General features: G+C 42.0%; 1 protein-coding gene across 49 annotated transcripts in view; it reads left to right on the top strand.

Annotated features, from left to right (window-relative positions):
- Positions 1-26,880, top strand: part of PARD3 (par-3 family cell polarity regulator) — a 704,173-nt gene that overhangs the window by 239,393 nt on the left and 437,900 nt on the right. For all 49 annotated transcript variants that reach the window (XM_067030330.1, XM_067030326.1, XM_067030325.1 and 46 more), the window contains exon 3: positions 16,053-16,233. In XM_067030330.1, the coding sequence (XP_066886431.1) occupies positions 16,053-16,233 (181 nt within the window). The remainder of the gene's footprint in view (positions 1-16,052; positions 16,234-26,880) is intronic.

A 26,880-nucleotide genomic window follows, 5' to 3' on the forward strand; every position in this document is an offset into this window, starting at 1 on the left:
GACAATTTAGCCGTGAGTTCTCGAGAGCCAGCACACCACTGAGAGCACCACGATGCCTTGCCTGCAATCCCTACGGCCAGATGTTCGAGTCGAGATTTTTTCCCATTTTAGAAAGGCAGTAGGGAAGGTGATCAGAACATGTAACATCCCCTGTGACGCTGAAGGCAGAACTCTGTAGTCCAATCATTGATGGCTCTGCGGGGACACATGCCTCGTTACCAACATGCGAGTAAATGCGTATTATAAATAATCTTGCATCGGTCCAGATTCGGTTTTGCCAGCACATGTGCTTCTCAGAAACTTATGAAAACATGTTCGTTTCTGGAGCCATTTGATGTTGGAATTGTGGATAAGGCATCGTGAAGCTGTATTATTTGTTTGCAGATCAAAGATTGTTATTCCAGGTCTATGAGAACCTGTGCGTTTGCCTTCTCTGTTTGAAAGAGGGTGGAAACTCAGCAGCCCTCCCCCTGGGATCAGAGCTGCCCTGTAGGAGGGGCCGTGGCCCCGCCTCCCTCTTCCTCCTCGGCAGCCTCTGGCCGGGTGACTCCCCTTCACCCTTGAAGACTCTTTCTGTGCTTCCCTCTTTCAGCCCAGCTTCTTGGCCCCGCCTCTCTCAGGGCTTCACTCCAGTCTATCCGCTGCTCTGTTCACCCTGGCACCTGTGTCCCGCCTGGCACTGATGGTACAGAGACCGCAGCATCTGGAGTCCAGCCCCTGAGCTCATCCTCCAAGAAGTGGAATGAAGCTGACAGCTACCTCGGAAGAGCAAATTCCCAGGGTGGAAGTGCATTCCAGAGTGCTTGGACTATTGGTGTTGTGTCTTTGCAAAGCTTCTTTTCTTTCAAGTCCTGTGACCGAGACAGCTTTCGTTAGATTCTCATCAGTCAGACCCATTTCTCTGCACACGTGTTGTGTCTTGTTTATCAGGGAGCGTGTATCCCAGGGATGTCACCTGGTGGTTGCTTCCAGGAAGGCGGCCAGGTTAGGGCACAGCGGCCAGTCTTCCTGGAGCGCCCGTGCAAGCTGACGCTCAGATTTCCTGACTCTCTTGTGGTTTTTGAAGGCTCCACTGGGAATATTTGACCCCAGGAACTCTGGATCACTAATTTGAGGGGTTTTCCATGACTGTTATTTTATGAGGGGAAACTGATAAGTGAACTTACAGTTTCATCACATGTGGAAGTTTAATTCAGCCTTTCTTTCTTAGTGGAAGTATTGAATAAAGATCTTGTCTTTACACAATCTTGTGCAACATTCTGTTTTATTCATGTATGACACTTAGTGATGTCACAATTTGTGAAGTGACTCCCCCTCGCCCTCCTAATTTACCGCTTGCCTAAGTGTGTTTTACTGTCTGATAGGATTGAATCAGGCCAGGTTTAAGGTGGCAGCATTCTATAAATAATATGCTTCTTCCAAAGAAAAAGCAACAGCCTATTAATGGTTTGTTTACATGAAGTGTGTGTTTATTTCTGGCAATTTTGATGTTAAGTGTCTAATTAGATTTGTGTTTTACAATAAGCACTAATTTGACCAGTTTGGGAGTTTGTATTTTCCTTTCTTCTAGGCTAGTGTGCAAGGTTGTAGGAACTGTGTTTAAATGTCCCAGCAGTGGCCTTTTCTGCGTTTGCTATCATGCCTGTGTAGACAGACTGTGCGGTCTGTGGGGTGGGTCTCTTGTGTGTGAGAGTGATTTTATTGTCTGGGCGGTTTCCGGCTTCTGGATCATTAAGACATTTCCAGCATTTCCAGTGGTTTCAGAGATAAAACTCTTGGTGAGGAGTGCGGGCCCCATAGCAGCCGGGTTCTGGGTTGGTTTGCCACCGGATCCAGGATCCCTGGGGTCTCCTCGGCTTGCAGATGGTCTCCTGTTGTTACTTTCTTCTACGTTGTCTCTCTCACCTTTTCTTTCAGTCCTTGGGTCATTCATACTGTTGTTTTGAATCCCTTATGTCGTGTCCAAGGTATTGACTGTGTTGACTTCATCGGGAGAGAGCAGGGTGATGTGCTGAGACCACTGTACAGATGTTCAGACGGGGCAAAGTGTCACAGCAGAGGTGCAACCAAGGACCCTGGAATCCAGGGTTCAGGATCCCCCCGGTGGTGGTTGGTTTTCTGGGGGTGGATACTGTCTTCTAAAAAGGTGTGAGATCCTTTTACAAGGAAATGTGGTGATCTATGGGAAATAACGTTTGTCCTGCAGGGATTCACAGCAAAACCATTGGCTTCAAGCACACTTGGGAGGTTTTGCCAATTACAGGTGGTGGTGGACCACAGCCAGTTAACGCAGCCCTGTAGGTTTCTCGTTTCCCTGGGTGTTGAGAGGGTGTGATAGCAGTGCTCTTTGTATTTTGAGGATAAGAAGGGTCAGCTCCTGCCATTAGTATCACTTGGTTGCTACTGCTGCTGCTGTTACGGTAATCATATTTTTTATTTTATTTTATTTTAAAAAATTAATTAATTTCATTTTGGCTGCTTTGGATCTTCGTTGCTGCGCGCGGGCTTTCTTTAGTTGTGGTGAGCGGGGGCTACTCGTCATTGCGGTGCGCGGGCTTCTCATTGCGGTGGCTTCTCTTGTTGAGGAGTATGGGCTCTAGGCACGCGGGCTTCAGTAGTTGTGGCACGCGGGCTTCAGTAGTTGTGGCACGCGGGCTTCAGTAGTTGAGTTGTGGCGCATGGGCTTAGTTGCTCCGCGGCATGTGGGATCTTCCTGGACCAGGGCTCAAACCTGTGTCCTCTGCATTGGGGCAGGCGGATTCTTAACCACTGTGCCACCAGGGAAGTCCCACATTTTTTAAATCGTCAGGAATTTTGTTTTTGATTCTCTTTTATTCCAATCCATGTAAAGTGATTCCTTATTTCTGGGTTTTAACTTTGAACATTTATATAGTAAAATGGGAAGATGGAACAGAGAAAGTAGCAGGAATACTTCAAGGAAATGAAGAGAATTTGAGGATATTGAGAAGAGATTTACACTGCTAATATATAACTGTGGCCATCAGAGTGATGTGATGGAATTTAAGAAATGTGTATTGATATTTAACTGAATGTTAGAAAATGTGTCTTTAATTCTGCCTTCTCTCTTTTAGAGGGGAGATCTGTGAATCTGCTGCAACTACATGCAGAATTCAATGCCTCTGTGCATTTTGTTTTTTCTCTGGAGAAGGTTCATTCTTTCATTTCGTTCATTTCTTGGCACATAGTAGGTGCACGGTGCGAGTAAAAGAATAAGTGAAGTGAAGTAGGTGATGGGCCTTATAGGCCGGTGCAGCCTCGTATAATCAGCAGTGCAAGTTGTGTGATCCTTCCTACGGGAGAGGCGGAAACCGCAGCTGGAGGGTCAGGGACTCCGGGAACGTCCCTGGCTCCTTGTTTTGCATCAGCTTACTGTTACCCGGGACTCTAGCCTCAGCCTACTTCAAAAGGACTTCTGCCTTCAGAGAATAAATAGTACGATCTGGATGTTAGAGTGTTGAAAAAGTAGGGGGACGATGACGTGGGTAATTGGTCTCATTCCGTGAACTAAGGTACAGGCTGCACTGATCTCTTTCTCTCTTCTTGCAGGCTGTGGTTTTCTGGGTGTTCAAGCAGAGGCGTGAGGTCAGGGCATGATGCCCTGAGGACTTGCAGTGGATGAGCTGCTGGTATCAGCTTGCCTACGCTCTTCAAAGGGCTTGCACGATAGATATGCAAACTGATATTAATTCATCATGTATTTATTGGGGGCACCTTTCAGGCAGGAGCAGGGTGGGACGTGAAGATGAAAGAAATAGACCTTTTCACAAGAAAACCAAGAGCTGTTTACAGAATGCTCATCTGTTGAGACAAGCATAATGTGAAGACGAATTAATTTGTTTAGTGTTATTTGCACAAATATCTGAGTGTCTATTTTTTTGTATATCAGTGGGCTAAAAATTAAGTTTTTTTCCTATTCTTTTACCATTTATTCCCTATCATTGAAATTATTTTAGCACGGGTATTGCGGTAGCTTTAGGTCCCACTTGTTGAAAATATGTATTGATGTCATCTTCCTTGAGAAAGTGCTAATATGCCTCCTGGTGGTATTTAAATACTACTGATCGCTACCCCGTGATAACTCTCCCTTTCCTGGTTTCCTTGAGTTTACTTACATTGTTTAGTCAAGTCTCATATTTCTTCCAAAACGAAATTGGAGGAAGAAAAGAGAAGCCTGCGATCTCAACTTTGTGGCGGTTTGGTTCTGATTTCTCTACATGCTTCACATCCAGATCGGGACCTTAAATAAACTCCTGGCTTCGCCCACCATCCACCAATGACATCGCCCAGTTCCATGTCACTAGTCTTGAACTCCCCTTCCCACCATGGACCCCCCAACTCCAGGTGTCTACTGGGAATTGGCTCCTGGATGTACCTCAACCTGAATGCATCGTTTTTCATCCCAAACTTCTTCGTCCTTATACTTGCCCCCTGCCCAGCCACCCAAGCCTAGACATCTCAGATTTGCCCCCCTCCTCCAAGGCACCACTCACCCACCAAGCACCAAGGCCTTTTAAATAAGTCTCAGCTCTGCGTTTTAATAATTATTTGTGTTAATTGTGTTTTCACTCCACTGCTTTCCCATGAGTCTAGGCCCCCCTGACTTCTTCGCTACTGGACTGACAAGCTGCCATGTTTACCCTTCCAGTCCTTTCTCCAGACTCCTCCAAGCCTTCTGCAGAATAGATGCAGATTACACTGCTGTGCGTTCAGGGCCGCCCCACGGTTTTCAGGATGAAGTTCACATGGCTGAACTTAGTCTGGGACCCTTCATCTTCCTCGGGCGATAACCTCAATCTCTTGACGCTCTCTAAAATCATCACGGTAGCTGACGTTTACTGAGTACTTGCGACCTGCAGGAACCCTTCCAAGCACTTGCTCAGAATTAAGTAAAATAACATATGCAACAGCCCTATGCAGCACTGAGACCCCAAATGTGGAGGGGAGGAGCTGTCCAGGTCCCACAGCTGGGAGGGGTCACCTCTCTGAGCCTCAGTCGTCCTGGGGAACCCATCCAAGACTGGCAACCTCGCCCTTATGAAAGGAGTGGAGGGCACTGCAAATGATGGATGACCTTGACTGGACCGCCCCCCGCCCCCATTCCAGGTCAGCCATGGGGAGGTTTTCTGTGAGATGCAAATGGAAGGAAAGCAGAGGTTCTGTCTTTCTTCAGAATATGTTCTGCCAAAAAGTAAGGTTTCAACCCTCTTTGTGCTTGGCTAAATCCATTAGATGGCACTGGATTTCAAAAGATTTGTGTGAAATTTTAGTATTAAGCTGATCTGTGGATTAGGGGACATGTTCAACTTCTAAGGTATTTCTTTCATCTGTCAAATATGGAGGAGAAAGGATTGACACACAATTAGTATTTATTCTGTGTTCGCTTTAAAAAAAAAACATTGCTAAGCAGGTTATACTAATGAAGAGTAGTTGCCATAAAGAATTTTATTATTTAGTTACTTTTTGAATAAACCTGCCAGCTGATTAAAATGAGCTTAATTTAATCAGCATTGTCTTGCATACTGAAGATAATTTGGGATAATGTCAAGGCCACGTTATCTCTCCTTTGTAGAAGGTGGTGAGATAATGAGTGTAGCAAAAAGGAGTCAGAAAATGTTTGAAGTTTTTCATCTTTGCCTCTGGGTGGATATTTAAAAATCACACTTTGTCTTTTTGCATGCAAATTAAACTGAAAGGCATTTTGTAATGTAACATTAGTGTTATATTTTACAAAACAAATTCGTTGAACTCTGATCTTTTGCTAATATTGGCTTGTGGTTGTCAGAACGAAGAGTGACTTTTTGTTATATATCAGTATAAACTGAACTTTCATTCAGAACTTGGAGTGAACAGAAGTGGTGCGTTTGATGCGCCTTCAGTGGGAAACAGATGCCTGAGAAGCAGCGACTCCCAGTTCTTCTGCTCTGCTTTTCTTGGTCACTTTTTGCCCCTGTGTCCCTCTCCTGCCCCTCAAAGTCAATGAATGCCATAGAATCTTCTGAATTCCTGTCTTTCCAAGCAGTTAAACTCTTTTTTTCTGATGATGCTTTTAGATGGAAGCTAAGCTATCAGTGGGAGTCTGGTTCAAATTGTGAAGTCAGCAGTTAAGGGATTACTAACCCCCAAGTGAGTCCCCTATACGAATGGCAAGTTGCCTTGGAAACAAGGCAGGTTCCTTCAGTTGGAAGCATGATCTTGCCTGTAAACGCAAGAGATGATGATTTGCTTACCTCTCTTGCACCATCTCTAGGTCTAACGTTGTGCCGAGATGCTTTCTGCTTAACTCCTTCTCAGTACTGATGGCTTGATGGAACCAGAGCCAAGTTTTCTTTTCTCATGCTTCTAATTTTAAACATAATTTGCACAATTTAGAACTAAGGAAGTGATCCTTTAAATTTCTGTTTTAGGATGGGAAGTTTTCCACTACCAACTGCCAAAAAAATAAAGTATTACAGTTCACCGGATTTGACTGGCAAGGAATTTTAGTGATGAGTCATTTGTCATATATTCAACAGTGGAATGAGGGATGGGTTGCTTAGGGAGAGTATGTGAACGCATTGTTTGTTCTGTGAGGTGGTTATTTGATGAGCCGTGGCATATTTCTCCTGCGAGCCTGGAATCACCCGATCCGTCTGCACTCCGTACAGCACAGAGGCTAGGGCACAGGTTGATGCGAGGCTGCCCTTGCGACTTGAGGCTGAAATCGACTCCTGCTCCCCTCTCATGTAGACGTTTGTATCTTGCTGGGTGCAGGGGTGGTGAGGGCATACGGAGACGAGGTTTTCAGGTCAGTGGAAGAGGCCCTGGCTTAACTTACCTGGCTAGCTGAGGAGGTGAAAAAGACTAGAGGGGCTTCCTAACCAAGGTCTCCACTCAGCTTCAGCAGACTCACCAAGTGGAGGCAGAAATCTAGAAGTGCAGGACGGCAGGCATGAGCAGTGGTCCTGCCTGGTGGTGATGGTGGCGCTGCGTTTCTGGGCTGAGCCATCACATTGCAGCCTCTCATCCCTTTGGTCTGTGGTTCAGGGGTTGGGGATAGTTGAGGCTGGTGTCCTAGACTGTGGAGTCCGTGTACAATGGCATGTCTTTGTGGGACAGAGGGGAAGTGTCACTCATGCATACATACTCCGCAAAGCTCAAGTCGCATCTCTGGGGCTATGCGTTTTCGTCGCGGACCTTTAAATCACAGTTTAGAGTAGAGCATTGATTGAAAGGCTCTGTGTGTGTGTATGGTTTTCGCTTGTCTCATTGTGCCTGTCTGTTTCCTACGTGATGTTGGACTTTTTTTTTTTTTTTTTTTTTTTTTTTTTTTGCGGTATGCGGGCCTCTCACTGTTGTGGCCTCTCCCGTTGCGGAGCACAGGCTCCGGACGCACAGGCTCAGCGGCCATGGCTCACGGGCCCAGTCGCTCCGCGGCATGTGGGATCCTCCCGGACCAGGGCACGAACCCGCGTCTCCTGCATCGGCAGGCGGACTCTCAATCACTGCGCCACCAGGGAAGCCCTGGACTTTTGATTAATAATACATATATTTTTAAACTTAGATTCCCCAACCCCCAGGCTATGGAATTCATCAAAGGAGTCACTCCTGGGGGAGTCTCTCATTTACAGTTCGTTAATGCAGCTCTTCCTGAGTCAGTGTTTAACACGTACCGATTGTCGAGCTAAATTGTGTACAGATTAAAACACCTTGTTGCTGAATCCTGTTTCTACCCCTCGCTCACTTTTGGAGAGACGTATGTTAGGAGGGTGGCAGGGGCAAGGAGACGGGGGCAGGGCACCCATAGGTGAGGACCTGCTGCCTTTCAAATCCCAAGCCCCGGAGCTGGAAGTTGAGACAGATTTGAGGTTGAGGCTCCAGGTACAGTGCAGGGAAGGAACTCCAGCTCTTTACCTTTCTTAGCTTAGCCAGGAGGAAAAGTGGCTACGCCTTCAGCATGCATGGCTTTTAGAGTTCTCTTCTAAGCTGTGGGGTTTTTGGTGTGGGTTTTTTTTTTTTTTTTTTTTTTGTATCAGACAATATACACTTAATTTTTAAAATGTTGATGAAGCAGAGAATCAATCTTGCATATATAACATATAAAGTTTTTCAGTGGCAAGCTTGAGAGTCTACTTCTGTTGTGAGTTTGTTTTCATTAGTACAGCTTGTATTACTACTATTACAAAACACCATTGACCCAAATATATTCTTTTGCTGTTGTTTTGCTTACTCGACCCGTAAAACTGTAGCTTTATTTAAATGAGTTTTTAATGAACCATGAGAGCGAGTAAGGCTCAGAGAGTGACTAAGGATTAAGTGTTGCCTCTGTCATTAAAGTGAGTTCAGTCATTAGAAAGCTTACAGATTGATTTAATAGGTTTTTGGCCCATGTCTACACAGTAATTCATGATTACATCATTACCTTTGATTCTGAGGTTCATAGGGCTTCTTTCCCAGTTCTACCATCACCTCTTCGAGGGGAAGCTGCATGTGCTCATGGTAAACTCACAACAAATGCCACCTCCTCCTCCAGTTTGGTGTCAATCCATATATGTGTGATTAGCCAATTTCAGATTCATTTTGTTCCGTCTTAGTGCGCAGTCTTGCTTTTTATTAACACTTCAACAATAGTGTAATGTAGTTGTAACCTCATGGATGGGTACAAACGGAACAGTGGCCCTTGGTGACGGGGATGGGAGGGCGAGGGGTTTACATTATGTCTGACAAGTGGGTCAGCCAGCTGATGGCTTCAGCATTTGCATGTGTTCATTGCGGTTTGCGGTTGATACACTCAAGGCTATTAGTTGAGCACAACTCTTAAATTGGGAATCTAATTAGTCTGAAGCCTCAGTGGGTGACGCAGTGTGTCACCCTGAAGGACAGCAGAATTAAATCCCAGCTCTGAAATAGAAGCTGGGGAGTGTCATAGGTGAATAGATTTCACTGTGATTTCCAGATGAAGTATAGTATCTTTATTAAGCATCTCTGTCCATGAAATAGTACCTTCTTAAAGGATGCTCTTAGCTCTTGTGGGACGATAACCTTTGATCATCCACAGGTAGAAGCTTGTGATGGTGTTGGTCTCCTTGGTTGTTCAGGTAGGGAATGTCTTTACCCCCTCCTACATGGTATATTGTTTGAAATGACACTGTTAAATATTTATCTCATTAGGTTCCCTTCTTGTGAGTAGATAACATACTGCACTAATCTATATAACCGTGCTGGTGTCTCTTAGTTTTCCTTTTCTTTTTCCTTTTGGCTGTGCCACACAGCTCGCGGATTCTTAGTTCGCTGACCAGGGACCAAACCTGGGCCTCAGCAATGAAAGCGCCGAGTGCTAACCACTGGACCATCAGAGAATTCCTTACCATGTTTTTAAAGGTGTATCCTTGAGTCAAAGGGCAAAAAAAAACCAAAAAAACAAAAAAACCCGTAAAGGTATCGATATGTGTGATCCTAACTATAGAAACTCCTAGATTGACCTATGGGAAGAAAAAGTCATTTTTGGAATAGTGATAGTTTAGAACTGTATGTTATGGAACAGCCTTACTTCCATCATAAAATACATGTATCTCCAACTGCTTGATTTTTATTGTTAGTTTTTTGGAATGTTATACTGTGATAGAGCTCTCACATTTTTATTGCATTTTCTCTCTGTTGCATTTATTCTTCACAGCTAAATCTGCCTATGAAACCTCCCTGCCGTTGTCCAGAGATGTGTTGTTTTACGTGATGCCGTCGTTATCTTGGGGGTTCAGAAGCATCATTGTCATAGTCTCGTGTTAGGAAGAATATTGAAGAATGTGGCAAGCACAGAGAGTTCCCCACCAGAAGCAAAATCAAGTGCATGTTGTCTTTTGTGTTTCTTGCCGATTTTGCTTTGATACCGCAGACGAAGTGATTCAGCGGAGTCTGGCTTACTCATTGAGGCCAGTCATGTTCCTTAGGTGAAGAAAGGGTCTTAAAGGCATCTTCAAGTTCAGTGACATTTTTAGTATTTTTCCACATACTTTGGACCTTCTCCAGGACCGGAAACATGATGCCTTTCTAAAGAGTTACAGGTCTTTATTTCAGAGTCAAACAATTCGGTATATTAATGTTGAGTGTGCAAAAGATGTTCATGAGACCCATAATAATCAGCTTTTTCTGGATATGTGCAGCCCTTACATGAAGAAATCAACAGAGACAGACGGATGACTGAAGGGCTATGGCGGTAAAATGGCTTTGGAGGGCGTGTGGCGCCTGGGCCTAGAGTCTTGGCGACCTCACTTAGGCAACTACTTGACTTACGTCCCCTGCCATTTCCTATATGAAGACAGAATCTGCAACATCTTTTGATTCTCTTTTAAAAAGCTCTTCTGATCAAGACTGAATGATGATATCTTTAGCATGGTTACCCTCAGATATGTTCAGAAACTTTTAGGTAGTGGTATCAAAATTATGTTAACTTGGTAAAGTGGGCTGTTAGCTTTAGTTAATCAAGAATGAATAGAATTCGATTCCAAGACTGGTAGGTGCTCATAGCCTGGAGTTTCCCAGAAGGCTTTGCTGTCAACTTGTTAGATGCTCCAGGGCAGTGAGGTTGGGAGAAAATAAGATCTCTGAAGTTGGATGGATTTGACTTCCAATTTCAGATTCATTCTATACGTATAGCTAAGCTCTAGTCATAATAATTTTTCTGAGTCTCAGTTTTCTTTTCAGTGAAATGAGATGTAAAAAGCTGCTCTGTGTCTGTGTGAGGGGTTGAGGGGAGGATGGAGGGCACCTGCAGAAGAACCTCATTCTGTGCTTATAGTGATGTTGAATTTTTCTAGCAAGCCTTCTCCTTTCCTTTTCCTGTTGTTTTCCCCTCTTATTATCGGTGTATCAAAGAACTTTGCCTCAGTCTGTAGTTACTCTTGAAACTGATCCTCAGTTTTCCAGAAGTATGTATTTATCGACCACCACACTATCACTTAATAATAGCTAACAGTAAGCATGTGCTTGTGTTCTGAAAGTCGACACGCCTTCTCTCTGATTTGTCACAAGTCCAGGAGGAGAGGTCCTGGCACTAGATTAGTTTCCTATTGCTGTCATAACAAATTACCACAAACTGGTGGTTGAAAACATCACACATTTATTAAGTTGTAGTTCTGTGGGGCAGAAGTCTGACATGGGTAACGTCCAGGTGGAGCAGAGCTGCATTCTTTCCTGGAGGCCCTAGGGGAGAATTCATTCTCTTGCCTTCCAGAGGCCTCCGCGTTCCTTGGCTCATGGCTCCCTGGCTTCATCCTCAAAGCCAGAAGTGTAATCTCTCTCTAACCATCATTATATCTCCCTCTGACCACAGCTGGGAAAGGGTCTCCACTTATCCAGACTCCTGTGATTAGCTGGGGCGCGCTGGGTAATGCTGGACAGTCTCCCGGTTTTAAGGTCCTTGATCTGAATCACATCTTCAGGTCCCTTTTACCATGGAAGGGCAACGTCCACAGGTTCTGGGGATTTGGATGTGGACAGACATGGGCATTATTCCGCCTTCCACAATCACCATCCTCTTTCCAGATGAGGACAAGTAAGGCTTAGAGATGGCCGAGAGGCCAGTGGATTTGGCCAACATCCGTCTAAGAAATAAGATCAGAGCTGGTTTTGAATGTTGTTCTCTTTGCGAATTCTATGCTCTTAGCCACTTGGCTACACACAGTTCTGGGCTTTTAGCTCATATTTTTATCCATGAAAGAGGCCACCCTTGATCCAAGTGGTTTATATATGCGTTTGCGTGTGATGTTTACAAAATGGGTTTTCTGTTGGAGGGTTCTGATGTCTCAGGCAGCTGAAATGGCTTGTTCTGAGGGAGGTGGAAATGTGTGGCCAAGTTTGGAGTTTTGTTTATAGGCGGGTCATCATGGATGTTATCCTAAATTGTGCCTGTCTTTTCTCGTGGAGGCTGGATGGGTGAATGGATCAGAAGAGCAATGAAGTAATAACTATTGAAAGTTAAAGTGAACTTTCAAAAACAGTCTACTTCATGGACAGCAGTGAAGAGTCCATCTGTTAAAATATGGATTTGAGTCACGTTTCACAAACTTAAAAGCAAGACATTTCCTTTATTTTTTGAAGGACATGATAGAGGTTTTTAATATGTGATTTTTTGTGAAGGTCTCGTTTTCTTTTGCTGTGCTACTGTGTATTCTTGTAGAGTAGATTTTCTAAAATCATATATCCTTCCCAGTTTAACACAAAATTACTATATGTCTGCACCTGGCACTTACATTTTGGTTTAAATGAAAGCTGTAGAATTGTATGTTATTGGCATATTGCAAATCACCAACTGTGATTCTGCCACTGAAATTCAAACAGCATTTGTTTGTGGCACAGTCCAGATTTCATAATTCTTGTGTTTTCTAAAAATGCTGAAGAAAATTATTGAAACTAATATATGTGTATCAGTTCTTCCATCATGTGTGGTATTTAAGGCTCGTTCTTTGTAATTTTCAATCTCCATTTTCAGTTTGCAGAAAGGACTTGATTCTTGAGAGAACACATCATTGTGAAAAGTTAATAAGAAAACTTGAATTTCATTTGTTTCCAATTAAGCGCCAAAATGTCAGAACTTAATATCTTCGAAATGCATATTAAGCCACACAACTTGTGAGAAGTCTGATGAAATTAAAATCAAGTACAGAAATTCAAAATCCTGATGAAGAGCTTGAAATGAATATTGTTAGCTTATCAGGGTTACCAAGGTACCTTGACTTCTAGTTTTATTTCCCAAATTGAAAAATTTAAATTGGATGTTACTAGAGGGATGAGCAATCTAGTGCAGGATCGTCAAACTATGGCCCGTGGGTCAAGTTTGGTCCACCGCCTGCTTTGTAAATAAAGTTTTATTTAAACACAGTCACCCTCATTTATTCAAGTATTGTGTATGGCTGTTTTCATGCTACAATGCAGAGTAGAATAGTTGTGACAGAGACTGTTTGAATTGCACAGCTCCAAAAATATTTACTATCTGGACCTTTTAAGAAAAATGCTTGCTGACGCCTGATCTGTAGCATGTCTGTGTTACTAATATGGGGAGATGCTTATCAGATAAACAGGCTGATTATAAATATGCATATATGCATATATATACCTACAACACACACACATATATACTGTCTATGGAAACTTTAGTGTATATATACAAACACCTTTCCATTTTTTGTAACTGCTAAGGATTTCTTTTCCAACTGATGTTGCTTATTATAAGGTTGAGTGGCCCAACTATTCATCTGACTTTAATTTCTTCTTAGCACTTAACCTTCCTTCAGATCGTTTAATCAGCTAATTATATAAGATGCCACAGCAGGATTCTGAGCTTCCTGTTTGTCTCATGTCTCTATGACCTTATGGTGGTTTTCTTGTTTGTCTTATGAATTGATTGATGTCAATAGCATTTGTTCAAAATGACAAACTGTAATTATAAATACTTTTCATATTCTGTGAATACACCTTTTGGTCTGTTAACTGATCGGAGTATTGGCGTTGAAAAGGCCTGCATTGGAGGCAGAAGGTGTGGTTCTTTTCGTGTGCAGTCCTGACTCTTCTTTTCTCGGAAGGCTGAGCTGAGCTCTCCAGGCATGGGATTGGAGCATGAATGACCAAGGTGTTCTGTGCCTTAGAACTTCATTACCCTTTGAGATTTTAAAGAAGTGCTGCCACTGTTTAGTTATAAGAAGAAATAGGTTGAATTTTAATTTTTATGGTACTTAGTTATGCTGTATTGTGAAAATTTTCAATTTTGAAACAGTTTTATATTTCAGAAAAGGTACGAAAATAGTACAGAGTGCTTCCATATGCCCTTCATCTATCCCTAGTCTTCACATCCAACACAATCATAGTATAGTTGCCAAAGTTAGGAAGCGAATAACATTGAGTCCATACTACTAACTAATCGATAGCCCTCATCTGAATTTTGCCTCTTTCTCACGAATGCCTTTTGTGTAGCCCAGAAGCCAGGCGACGGGCTCACACTGCATGCAGTTCCTATTTCTCCTCAGTATCCTCCAATGTACACAATTTCATCAGCCTTTTACTTTCCCAGCCTTGGTATTTTTAAAGAGTAGTAGTTATCTTACAGACTGTTCCTCAATTTGGATTTATCTGACGTCTCCTCACGGTTAGACCAAAGTTATGCATTTGGGGCAAGAGTACCACAGAAGTAACGTTGTATACTTCTCAGTGCATTTTTCAGAGGGTACGTGATGTTGATGAAGTGAAGTGACAGCACTGGGTGAAGTGCTGTCTGCCAAGTTTCTGCCCGCAGACACTACTTTCTCTTTTTAATTAAAAAGCATCTTATGGGGAGATATTCTGAGATATGCCCATATCTCACCATTCTCTCACCCATTAACGTCAGCATCCATTGGTAGATCTTGCCTGAGATGGTTCTGACTGTGGAGGTTGCCTAGTGATAATTTCTCTTTTAGTTATTTTTTTCCATATTTATTAATTGGGATGCTCCAGGAAGGAAAAGCTGTCCATTCTCCACCATTTGTTTATTTATTTCTTCGATTATTTCCTTGTATCATTTTGAACTCATAGATGTTTAGTTTATCTTGGGTTATAATCTGATGCTATCATTATTTGATCATTTACAAGTGTCCCAAATGGTTCTGGCCCTTGGGAGCTCATTAAGGTTGGCCCTAATTCCCTTTGATGTGCTTCCCTTGATGTGTTCTTTAGTATCACAAGGTGTTCCAGGCTCATCATGTATTTTCTCTGTCCCCAACCCTGGAATTAACTATTTTTCTAAGGAGCTCTAGTTCATTTATTGGAGAATAGTATTAGAAACCATGATCTGGCCACTTGTGTTCATTGGTTCTTGGACCAGCAATTTGACCTTGAAGCAATGTCATTGCTTCTAGGATCTCTCACTGGACAGAGCTAGGACACATGTATTCACATCCATCCATACCCGTCTGCCTACCTACTTATAAAAACCACAAGTTCATATTGATGCCTCTAATTCTAATCTAATACTACAATATATTTCCTTGCTTGTAACTTCTGTTTCTGGCGGTGAGAACTTTGGCTCTCATTATCCAGAATATTTTTCTTTTTCATTCATTCCTGCTGTGTGTGTCTGTGTGTATGTGTGTGTGAGGAGGAGGAGGAGTGTGCATTTCTAAACCACGCGCTTGTAAGGAACAACTTTACTAACTAGAATACAATATGTCTGTGACGGTTCTTTTTGCCTTCAGCCTTACGTTAAACAGTGAAAAAAAAAAGTTTTATAAAGTGACTTAGTTCTTTTCTTCCCCACCGTTTTTATTGTGGTTCTGTTTTTCATTTGTAACATAGTTGGGATTATTTATTTGTGCTCCATTTTAGATTCCCGACCCCCAGACCCCACCTTGCCTCCTGGTCGATTTCAATTATTTATTTCTCTTTTAGGTATTTGAATCACTATGATGGTTCTAAGAGTCAGAGTTACAGAAAAATATATTCAGAAAAGTGTTACTGCCCCATTATCTCCGCTGTTGTTCCCATTCTCTCTTTCTTTCAACCCTGTTCCTACGAACTCCCTGTAGCCTACCCGTCTCATTTGTTTCCTGTATCCTTTCTGTGTTTCTTATGCATAAATGAGCAGATGCTGCACGGTTGTTAATATACTCTTCTTCCCATATGAAGAGTCCATTATAACTTTTGCTGTATAAGCTATATATCTTGTATATGCATTATATATAGGTATATATGCACTTTCTTTTCCACTTGATCTATCATTTACAAAAAGATTTAAATCCACTCCATTCCCTTTAGCATTGTGTGAATAAATAAAAAATAAAACCATTTTATTTTTATTTTCACTCAGAGAATTTTGCATAGGAAGTGTATGACTTAGAAATATAAAAATAAAGCATCAAAACTCAGGGCAAGACTATGTCTTTGAAGTTTCTTTTCCTAAAACATAACATTCCTGGGTGTGTACATGTCCATATTTTTCCCCTGTAGATTTACATCAAAGGTGGTGGAAGTTTTTGGTTGTCATTTTAAATGCCTTTCTTTATAATTGCAAATTTACCTGTCATTTCTAGCTGGTAGCAGTGTTTGATGAGCAGGACCCGCACCATGGAGGTGACGGCACCAGTGCCAGCTCCACAGGCACCCAGAGTCCGGAGATGTTTGGCAGTGAGCTCGGCACCAGCAGTGGTTCAGCCTTCCAGCCTTACCGAGCAACGAGTGAGATCGAGGTCACCCCTTCGGCCCTCCGAGCCAGTGAGTGCAGATTTCGTCTTCACTTACGGGGATGCCGGCTGTTTTATCCAGCCATGCTCTTGTGAATGGAATTCGTTGTCTGTTTATATAAAAAACTGATCAAGTTTAGAACCTGGGTGAGTGTCTTTTGCAAGAGAGGGAGGCAAGATTCTTTACGTTTTCACAGGTTGGCCTTACTTTACTTTGGACTGGTAGACTTTTAATTGCTCACCAAAGGTAAATCAGGATAATAGTTATACTACCTGCATTTTACTTTCCATATGTTTTGTATGAACTCTAGAACAGATAGAAATAATCAGCATCCTTCCATTGAAACCAAACACAGTGTGTTGGATTGACCATCAACTCGGTTGTAACAGTTACTTGAACTTTATCTGGAGAGCAGGGGCTGAAGGGACCTCAAGGATTGTTATCTTCAGGGATCTGGAAGAGCTGCTACTAGATACCATCTCAAGAAAGGAAAATATTGGACTTAGTGAGTTCATAGTAGGAATCCTAGGATTCCTAGTGCCCAAGTTCCAGGACACTAGCTTGAAGAATCCTGTAGCCATTCCTGCCAAGCTTACAGTAAAGAACTTCTGCTAAACATTCTATTTAGCATTTGTAATTGTACAGTCTTATCATTGAGCAATTGTTAAGACTAACAAGGCCTATTTCAAGAAATTTATAACTTTAAAATCATTTATCTTTTAGGCACATCTATCTAGAAACATTTCAGTTTTTCAGGTGGAAAATTTAGTCTTGTGTGATGTTACTGGTAGTCTTCAGTAGATCTTCACGTAGAGATAGGTAATAATATGTAATAATATATAAAATAATCTATAAATATAGTTAGATAATTTTTAGAATATATAGTTTATTCTTATAAAATGCCTCATTGTCCCCACTTTTCACACTGGTAACCATCTGTAGCATTTTGGTAATTTGCTTCTGGATGTTCATAAACTATTTCTGCTTCCTTGAGGATATATATATGTGTATATATATATATATATATATATATATATATATATATATATATATATATATATAGAGAGAGAGAGAGAGAGAGAGAGAGAGAGAGAGAGAGAGAGACGATCCATCAGAAACCACAGGGAAAGTATGCCATATAGAGATGTAGAGGACTGAAAGGCACATTGCATGATGAGATATGTATGTGATGCCCAGGGGATCGTGTCTGGTTGCAGACCAATGTTAACTACTTTCTAAAATTGCTTTCTATCACCTGGACAAGAATAATTGTAGTGAGAGCTGGGCACAGTAGAAAATGTTTCCAGGGAAGTGAGGACAGGAGCAGCCACTGTAAGGGGTTTTAGCTGGACCTTTCCTTGTATCCAGGAGATGTAGGTTGTTTGTGCACATACATGGACAAATATATTTTAAACTGATTTTGTGGAAGTAACATTTGATTACTACATGGATACACTACTTAAAAAATCTTATGTAGGATTTACTTTGGGCAGTGGTTTTCAAAAGGTGAAGTGTGTACCATATGAAGTAATATGTAGGGGGTGTGCAGGTCATTTTCTTTTCTTTTATTGTATACTAGCTCATTAAGTCCATGCCTTAATGATTATCTGCTTGGCACAAGCTTGTGTTTAAGAAATGGATTGCCTAGTTTTGATATAAAGAAGATTTTAATGAAACAAGAGTACAAGGATTCATAGGTGCCTAATGTTTGGAAAACAGTGTCTTTATGTGAGTAATTACACCTTAATGTATATAATGAAATGCAGAGCTTTTTGTTGTGTTACTTTTGTGGTTTTTTTATTCATGTGTTTTACAAAGCAAGGTGCACCTTTAATTTAGCTGCACCTTAAAAATGTGTTGGAGAAAAGGCCAGTCCTGTCTTTAGGTTAAGAAGAATTTGAATTGGCTTGCTGCCCATCCATTTATATATTTTTTTAAATTTATTTTTTACTTTTTGGCCACGCTGTGTGGCACGTGGGATCCTAGTTCCCCAACCAGGGCTCGAACCCAGGCCCCCTGCATTGGAAGCGTGGAGCCCTAACCATTGGACCGCCAGGGAAGTCCGCCATTTATATCTTTTGACTTCACTGACTCAACAACATTTTTAAACCATTACCACCCATATCTGGCTGGCTTTGTGTGTTAAAATTTAAATGCTGTTTTCAACCCCAAATGTATCTTTTACCTTGTTTTAATTGAGAAAAGGAAGTTATACTTGAAGCATATGCGTTGTCTTGCAGTCATCAGTGGGAAAATATGCAAATATTCAGAGCAAGAAGCTCTGAATTTTATTTGCTAACGTTATTTAGATTTTATGGCCTTGGCAGGCACTGGGTAAATGTATGTTAAACATCTACTAAGTACAAGGTTTGGTGACTATGTGAAAGTTACCCAATACATATGAGTTGTTTTCTACAGTATTAATACCATTCATTCGGAAATAAAACAGCAGTAGGTCTGTGCTGGCCAGGCCTTGTGCTAGGTGATCAGAGTTCAGAGTTGAGTTATTATGGCCTAGTCCTTGCCATCAAGGAGTTTATGTTCTTCCTCTTTTTCAGATATGGAAATAAAGAAACCAACAATATGTAGAGATTTGTTCAGTGATGGAATAATCAACTCCAGTTAGGGGCATGGTTAAAAAAGGATTTCAGATAAATAAGCCTCAAAATTTATCTTGAAGAAATAAAGTGATAATTTTCCTATGAATGAATTAACTTATCTCCTCCATTCCTTAAAAAACTGATGGAAGCTAAGAAAACTGTGGAAGTATTTTCCTATGACGTGAGGAAAAAAATTAAAACATTTTGTTTTCCTCCCAAAGTTCATTATTCCCTTCTGATTAAGAAAAATAATTTAAAACATTTGGGCCTCCAGACGTGCTGTGGGCCCCGGGCATTGGACCTTCTCTGCCTTAGGACTGTCCACACTGGAGGGATGCAGCAGTTTTCAGGCCAATAATGCCATTTTAGGGAGTGGTGCATAAGGAATATGCTGATTTGACATCAAACCCTTTGAAATGTTCTGGCATTTCTTGGAAGGTCTCTGCATCCTTCCGGCATAGATGGGTATACTTCAATTTAAAGATAAGCAGATATGGATAACCTGAATAAATGTGTGTGTGTTGTGTTTTGTTTTTTTTTTCCCAACCAGACTTTTGATAAGTTTGGGAGTATAGTCTACTTTATGCTTTTTTTTTTTTTTTTTTTTTTTTTTTGCTGTACGCGGGCCTCTCACTGCTGTGGCCTCTCCCGTTGCGGAGCACAGGCTCCGGACGTGCAGGCTCAGCGGCCATGGCTCACGGGCCCAGCCGCTCCACGGCACGTGGGATCTTCCCGGACTGGGGCACGAACCCGCGTCCCGTGCATCGGCAGGCGGACTCCCAACCACGGCGCCACCAGGGAAGCCCTACTTTGTGCTTTTAACATGAGCTTGCTGTGCAGACACTCCTTTCTAGGGTGGCGGTTCAGCATATTCATGGTTCAGAAAGAGGCAAAGCCACATCACGCGAGGTCAGCAGTCTCACTCAGCTTCAGTTCGTTCTTCTCCAGGTAGCTGGCCCAGGACTGTGAAGAGTAAATGAGATGTTTGAACTTCTGATAGTGCCTGACACACGGCAAGCACTAGGGTAACAGGAGATTATAGACAGATGATGGTGATAATGATAATGATGTCTCTTGAGTGCAAACCCAGTAGTCATGGATGTTCTAAAGGCGTGAGGACTTACAGAACCCAAGTAAATAGGACATGTCTTCCTGGATAGGAAACATTGCCTTTCTTAGGTAGGTGGGATGGAGTGCTTTCATACAGGGTCAAAGTGGAACCGTGTTCTCTTAACCTCACGGTTCTGTGATAGATGTTTAACTGTATTTTTATTGTTCACAAATCCAGTTTTAGAGAGACCTACTGTGCTCAGGAGCACAATTTCCGGAGCAGATCATAGAGACCAAGTCTAGCATTTTTTTTCCCCCACTTATGATTTTTTTTCTTTTTTAATTCTCAAAAGCTTTTTATAGAGATCAAACATTCTGGGGGTAGCCTGGCTTTAGGATGATGGCAGGATTTCTTTTCATCCCAGAATACTGATTTAATATTTCCTTTGGAAGAGCCAGACTGAAGATTCGAGAGTCCTTGGCAGTGGCATATGCCCTAGTGATGGAAGAAGTCCTAGAAGTAGAATTGCTGTAGAAATTTTGAGAAACAAAATATCCGATTAGATTGTCTTTTAACATTTTAACCTTTCTGAACTATGTTAATTTTACAGTTAATTTTTATCCATGTCTGGCAAAATGTTGCTGAAAACGGTGCTCTTTAACTAATTGGTAAGATTTTACTAGCTCCCTAACTTTGAAAACTTACAGAGACATCAAGAACTGCTGTACAAGGCTTGTGTCATAAAGTTAGGTGCCCCCGACCCCACCACCTCTTTCTTGAGCTCTAAATTTTTTTTCTTACTCAAGAATATACGGATTGGTTTTGTCTTGCTACGAGATCCAAGATCTTTGGTTTAGAGACCTATTCTCTTAACATTACCTGGTATTAGAATACTATTTTCCGGATTTTATTTAAACATATACTGAAAATAGAAATAATATTCCTATTGTATTTCCTTTCAACTTGTGAAGTGGAGCATGGCATACAAATGGCATTCTCAGCATTTCAAATAATTACCTTCTTACTGTGCAAGTTCTATTCAGCATAGAAAACCCATCCAGTTTTGTTGTAGATGCAATCTGATTATTACATGTTGACAAGGTCATATATCTATTAATTGGATTGGAGATGGGATACAAAATTGCTGTAATTATTGTAATTTTCTAGCTAATTGCAGGGTTGGTGGTGAATATTTTACTTCTGCAAAATGAAAAACAGTATTCCATCAGAAGTTGTTTTATGGGGTTTCAGACATTGTGTTTCGTATCTTTGGTGCTTTTTGCCCACAAAGTATCTCTTTTGTATCTTTTTTGTGTATCGATCCGCCTCTGAATGTCAGCGCGCTCATTGGCAGGGATCAGTGGAAGCAGCAGAGGCAGAGAGCCTGGAGTACTCTGAGCTACCTCTTTGTTCCGGTTGCCACGGTACCTCTATTGTTTATTTATAAATTGGAGTACCCTCCCTTCAGACCTGCCATCAAGGTTGGATGCGTCAGATCCCATTGGCAGAGGACTCCTCTGATCTGATCTGCTCTTTTGCCACCTGTGCGCCCAGAAATACTCCATGAAATGAGCGTTCTTCACGATATTCAGACGGTTTATGTGTTCTTTTTTGGCATGAATAATTAAGTGAATTATTGGTCAGCCCACTTCACATTGTAATACAGGGCTTATGTTGCATGTTCTCCGTCTTTTGTATCGTTTGCTGTATTTAAGCTAAGCCAGCTTCTAAGAGCTGGAAGCCGAATTGACATTTTAAAAATAATGGTGTGTACACCAGGTGAGTGTGTTTGGAGGGTTGCAGGTGGGGGGGCCGGGCTACTGAGGGGGGTGTTGGAAGCTTGCTGCCGAGGATGGCGCGAGCAGACCGATGTTTATTCCCTGCTGGAGTATGAACTGGAGGCGCAGGTGACAATCGCCAGGCCTAATGAGCAATTTGGCAGATAAGACGGGCTGTCAGGCGACAGCAGTTCAGCAGCAGGCACACTGTCTGTGGACCAAGATGCTTGTCCCAGAGATGGCATTTCAATACCATAAAGAAAGCCTTCTTTTTTGTTGATATCTGGTGTTGCAGAGATGTGTGTTTCATCCTTCAATTTTCCAGTGAAGTAACCAACCATCAACATATGGTGATTTGGGTTGTAAAATTATTTTTAAACTTGCCTTTTCATGTGGTCATCCATTAAGAAAAATGGAGGGGGGGGGGACGGCAAGATATATTTTCCCCACACCAGAACACAAGAAATGTTAGGTTTTAAAATGCTAATAAAATGTAAGCGATCAGTTGCTTCGTTGGCCTGAAACATTTCATCTGTGGTCTTTACATTGGAACTTAACACTCCACAAGGTAACAGTGTAGTCTTTTCATCATGGTGTGTCATTTGTATCTGCTTCCTTTACCCAGGAATCCCTTCCTTCCACAGAGCACACGAAAATCTAGACGTGTGCATGGACTCTCCCCACAGAGGCTATGAGTATACTGTATTGCGTAAGGGATGCTGGGGACAGGTTTCCACATCTTTGTAGGATGGAGCAGTTCCCCAGGAAACCTCCAGGTCCATCTCCCCTATTTACCATCAGGAAACTGAGGCTCGGTGGAGTGAACTAACACAGTCTGTGCTTATGGCATAACCATAGCACACCTCTTCATATTCAAGACAAGTAGAGTTATTGCTGAAAATGTATGGGCACTTACTGTATGTCAAGGTCCCATTGTGGCATCTCCAGACACCAGTCTTGAAGTCAGAACATCTTTGCACTTCCTGTCTGACACCAGTATTTCCGAGTTATCTTTCAGCAGAATAATCATTTGCTTCCTACATTGTTTAATTACGTCTTTGTGAAGTACTTAATTAAAAAAAAAATCTCCACACAGATGTATACAGTATTTTACACTAAATAATGGTGACTGTTGGGCCACTGGGAGGAGGAGTATATTTTAGAAACTCTCTGCCCCAGGTAATCAGATGGACTTTGGCCTGTAGTTAGCGGGTGGTCCTTGGTCATTGAAAAGGCTTCCTGTAGTGTTCGCGGCAGTGCGAGATCTCCACACCCCAGACCTGATGGAACCGGACCCCTTGTGCACAAAGTCTCTGTATCTGTCACACCTGCTGAAATCTAGGGAAGAATAGTTTTACAGATTCCGTCCCCACTCCACTAAGATTTCTCCACTGTCCAGTCACTTCTGTATTTCTCACTTCTTTTTGTCCTTGGCTAGTATATTTTACTTGACCCTGAGGCCTCGCCTTGTAGCCTTGCCTTTGTAGGGGGATATAGCTTATGTGTCCGGTTTTTTTTTTCTGCCTATCAGGTGCAGGAACGGTTACTGACACTTGAAAATTTGTAAAAGTGATATAGCTATGAATATATTAAGAAAGTACAATTTAAATCGAAGCAAGAAAGCCCATTTTCAAATGGCAATAAGAAGTGCATTACATAGAGAAAATAATTGTATGAAAATGTTTGAGCAGACACCATTAGATTGTAATCAAGCTTTCTTTTTCATTTTCATTCTACATTCTAACCAGGTATCTAGGTTCTTTTTTCTATTAGCACATGTCACAGAGAGACCCACATGTGGATTATTTTGTCATCATGAAATCCTGGCAAATAACATCTTCTCTTTCCTTCTTGCTGCTCCTGATACAGATCTCTTGTATAGATCTTCTTGAAACTGTGTTTGCTTATTTATTCTTTCATTGCTTTTAATGTCAGAAATGTCTTTGCGTTCCTCGTCCTGTTTGCCCCTGTCTCCAGCTAGAGATCGGCCTCATCTCTCAGAATCGTTGTGTGAGTCCCAAATGGGAAGGGACCGAGAGGCAGCCCTGCAGGGACACAGAGTGCTTGGTAAATGCGCCCCTGAGGTTTTCACCCCCTCTGCCTGTTCCCTGAAATGGACAGCTAGTGGTCCCTGTGTTGGCCACGTTTCGAAGAAAAACCACCTTACATCTAAATCAGTGTATTGGTTCATTTTACTATTTTGTATTTACAAATGTCATTTATATTGATGTATAAATTGACAATTTATTAATTATTACTTATCACTCCATTGCCTACATTTTAGCAAATTGGTTTTCTCCTGGAAAAGAGCCTGGGCACTGCAGCCTGTGTGCGTAGTGGCCTGAGATCGTGTGCTCCAGGACACACGTGAGAGAGGGCAGCGCCTTCCCACAAAGAGGTCTCCAGCCAGCCCTTTCTGTGGCTTAGATTTGACGCTTCCTTTACAGATTTCCCTCCAGTTGGCGTTTGACAGATCTTAAATAAATCTAGAATTTTTATAACTGCAAAAAAGGGGACTGTGCTTCTGTTACCTCACCTCCTGTTTCTCTCTCTTGGTCTGAAACATGGTCCAGACCATGGACCTGGCTTATTCTCAGGTACTGTCACACTGCTTGTTCCTTGGTGGAATGCCTTTCCATTTGTATTCTCTCTAAAAGTTGTAGAAAGTTTTCTATCCCTGCATTTTTCTACATTACCCTCCATTTTCTATCTGTTCTGGGGATTAAGCAACCACTACGTGTTATCTTTTCAACTCTTTCTTAGCGTTGAGAGTAAATACAGCAATTACAGCAGCCCGTTGCCTGGGCTGCAGTTGTGTTTTGACGGTATTATAGAAGCATCATTTTCTTGTCTTTATAGTGGTACCCTAGTAATAAGTCTTTGTATGTACATATACACATATCTATGGCTGATATTTAGTGAGGTTATATATGGAAGGAGTATAGGAGTAGCATGTACCTTCAGGAAAATGAATCATTTTGTAGAGATAATTCCCGTGTCTAAAGATGGAAAATTACAACCGGAACCGTCTAGGACCAATCATAATATGCAAAGAGCAGGAGCCAAAGGGCATTTCAGACTCCACCACTTTACTCAGCCCATCATCACATTTAATTAAAATGTCAGTTTGTGCCATGGCTGATCCACTGGTTAATTTGTTATTTAGATCAGCCTGAGAAGTGTTTATTTTAAATATAGAATTTGTGTTAATGCATTGGAAAAGAATATTCTCTTGCTTGGCAGAGATGTTGCAGCCTAAAGATTTATGACTTAGAGCAACAAAATCCAGCTGGTGATCGGTTTGCATAAGTAGTATATGCGGGTATCCACTAATGCAGGATAATAACCGTGCTGTGTAATCAGAGGAAGGGGATTGGGGATATGGGAGGCAGAAGCAAGGTCAGTGATGAGTCACAGGGGCTTCCTTGGGGGTCCAGTGGCTAACACTCTGCTCCTCCACTGCAGGGGGCACAGGTTTGATCCCCGGTCTGGGAACTAAGATCCCGCCTGCCACGCAGTGCAGCCAAATAAAGAAAAAAAAAGAAAGAAGAAAAGATGAGTCACCCATCATAGAGCAGAACTGCACTGGATCCTGAGAATGGGTCTGTGATCCATGGTCAGGGCTTGGGGATCATGTGTCCACTCTGAGGGGGCTGGGAGAGCCAGGTGGGCAGGGGTCTGTCTGGGCTTTTGCCCTTGCTGCTTCATCCAGAAAGCTTCCCAGTCTGCCTTCCTCATTTCTCTCCCTCATCGAAGGCATGGCACCTCTTTTCTTCAAAATTGGGAAATTCGTTTGATCAGAGTTAATACATAAATTTTGAAGAGCAGGGTGTTTATAATTTTCTGTGTGTGTATATGTATCAGTTTTCCATTCCCGCCATAACAAGTTACCACAAACTTAGTGCCTTAAAACAATACAGATTAATTTTAGTACCATAAGTCAAGAGTCTCGTGTGGGTCTCAATGAGCTGAAGGCCAAGGGTTGGCAGGGCTGTGTTTCTTTTGGAGGCTCCAAGGGAGAATCCCAAAGAAGGGAGAATCCATTTCGTTGCCTTTTCCAGCTTCTGGAGGCCACCTGTGTTCCTTGCCTGAGGCCCTTTCTCCATCTTTACCTCCGGCAACCTTGTATCCCTTTGACCATTCTTCTGCAGTCACGCCTCCCTCCCTTTCCTTCTCCCCTTCTCTCCCATTGTTAAGGACTCTGATTACGGTGAGCCCCCCTGGAAATCGAGGATCATCTCCTCACCTCAGTCTTTGCCTTCATCCCACATGTACAAGCCCTTTTGCATGTCAGGTAACATGGCAGGTTCTAGGGATTAGGATGTGAACCAATCTTTGGGGGCCATTATTCTGCTTACACAATATACAGTTGATGTATAATATTAATAATGTGAGGTAGTGTGAAAAAAATACCACTTCCATTGCTCTCTGTTTGGGGCGTTACCTTTCCTCATCAGGTGACTCTGGATAACGACAATCAGTGTCTGACCCAACAACATTTATGTGATGATCATTTTGATGTAAGTACATTGGAAAGGAAAGTAATGAACGTTGGGACAAACCGTCTCATTAGAAGTATTTCTCTGAGACCATTTCTAATTTAGGTGAGCCAGATAGAGCAATATTTATAAAAACATCACTAGCCATTATTATATAATTCTGTTTGCTTGACCTTCATGTAATAGTTTGTTTGCTATTTATCTCTTTTGCATAATTAAAAAGAATTTTCAGAGTAGTGACTTTTATACTCTAAGGGAGAAATTTTGATTAGAGAAATTATGTGCAATTTGTGAATCCTGGAAATATTGGGCAGTTTCCTTATCTCACAGGTACTCTCTCTTCTTGCTCCAGCTCTCCTTCTTACCTTCCTCATGACTTACTGTATGTGTTTTTTTAAGCTTTAAAAAATCATCTGCAAAGTTATTGCAGATGTTTACTTTAGTTATGTTCTAGGCCTTCCCATAAAGTATCTGAGCAATGACTTTTAGGATGATGACATACGTTGATGGAGCTTGTGAGTATTAGATGTAATTTTTATTCTTGAACCTCCATCAGTTCGCATTCTTGAGCTCTTCTAGAGGTTTCTAATAATTCTGTTTTGAATGGCGTTAAAGTGACTGAAGCCTAGTTTTTTTTTTTTTTTTTTTTTTTTTTTTTGCGGTACGCGGGCCTCTCACTGTTGCGGCCTCTCCCGTTGTGGAGCACAGGCTCCGGACGCGCAGGCTCAGCGGCCATGGCTCACGGGCCC

Source organism: Kogia breviceps, chromosome 3, assembly GCF_026419965.1.
Source record: "Kogia breviceps isolate mKogBre1 chromosome 3, mKogBre1 haplotype 1, whole genome shotgun sequence".
Classification (NCBI taxonomy): Eukaryota; Metazoa; Chordata; class Mammalia; order Artiodactyla; family Physeteridae; genus Kogia; species Kogia breviceps.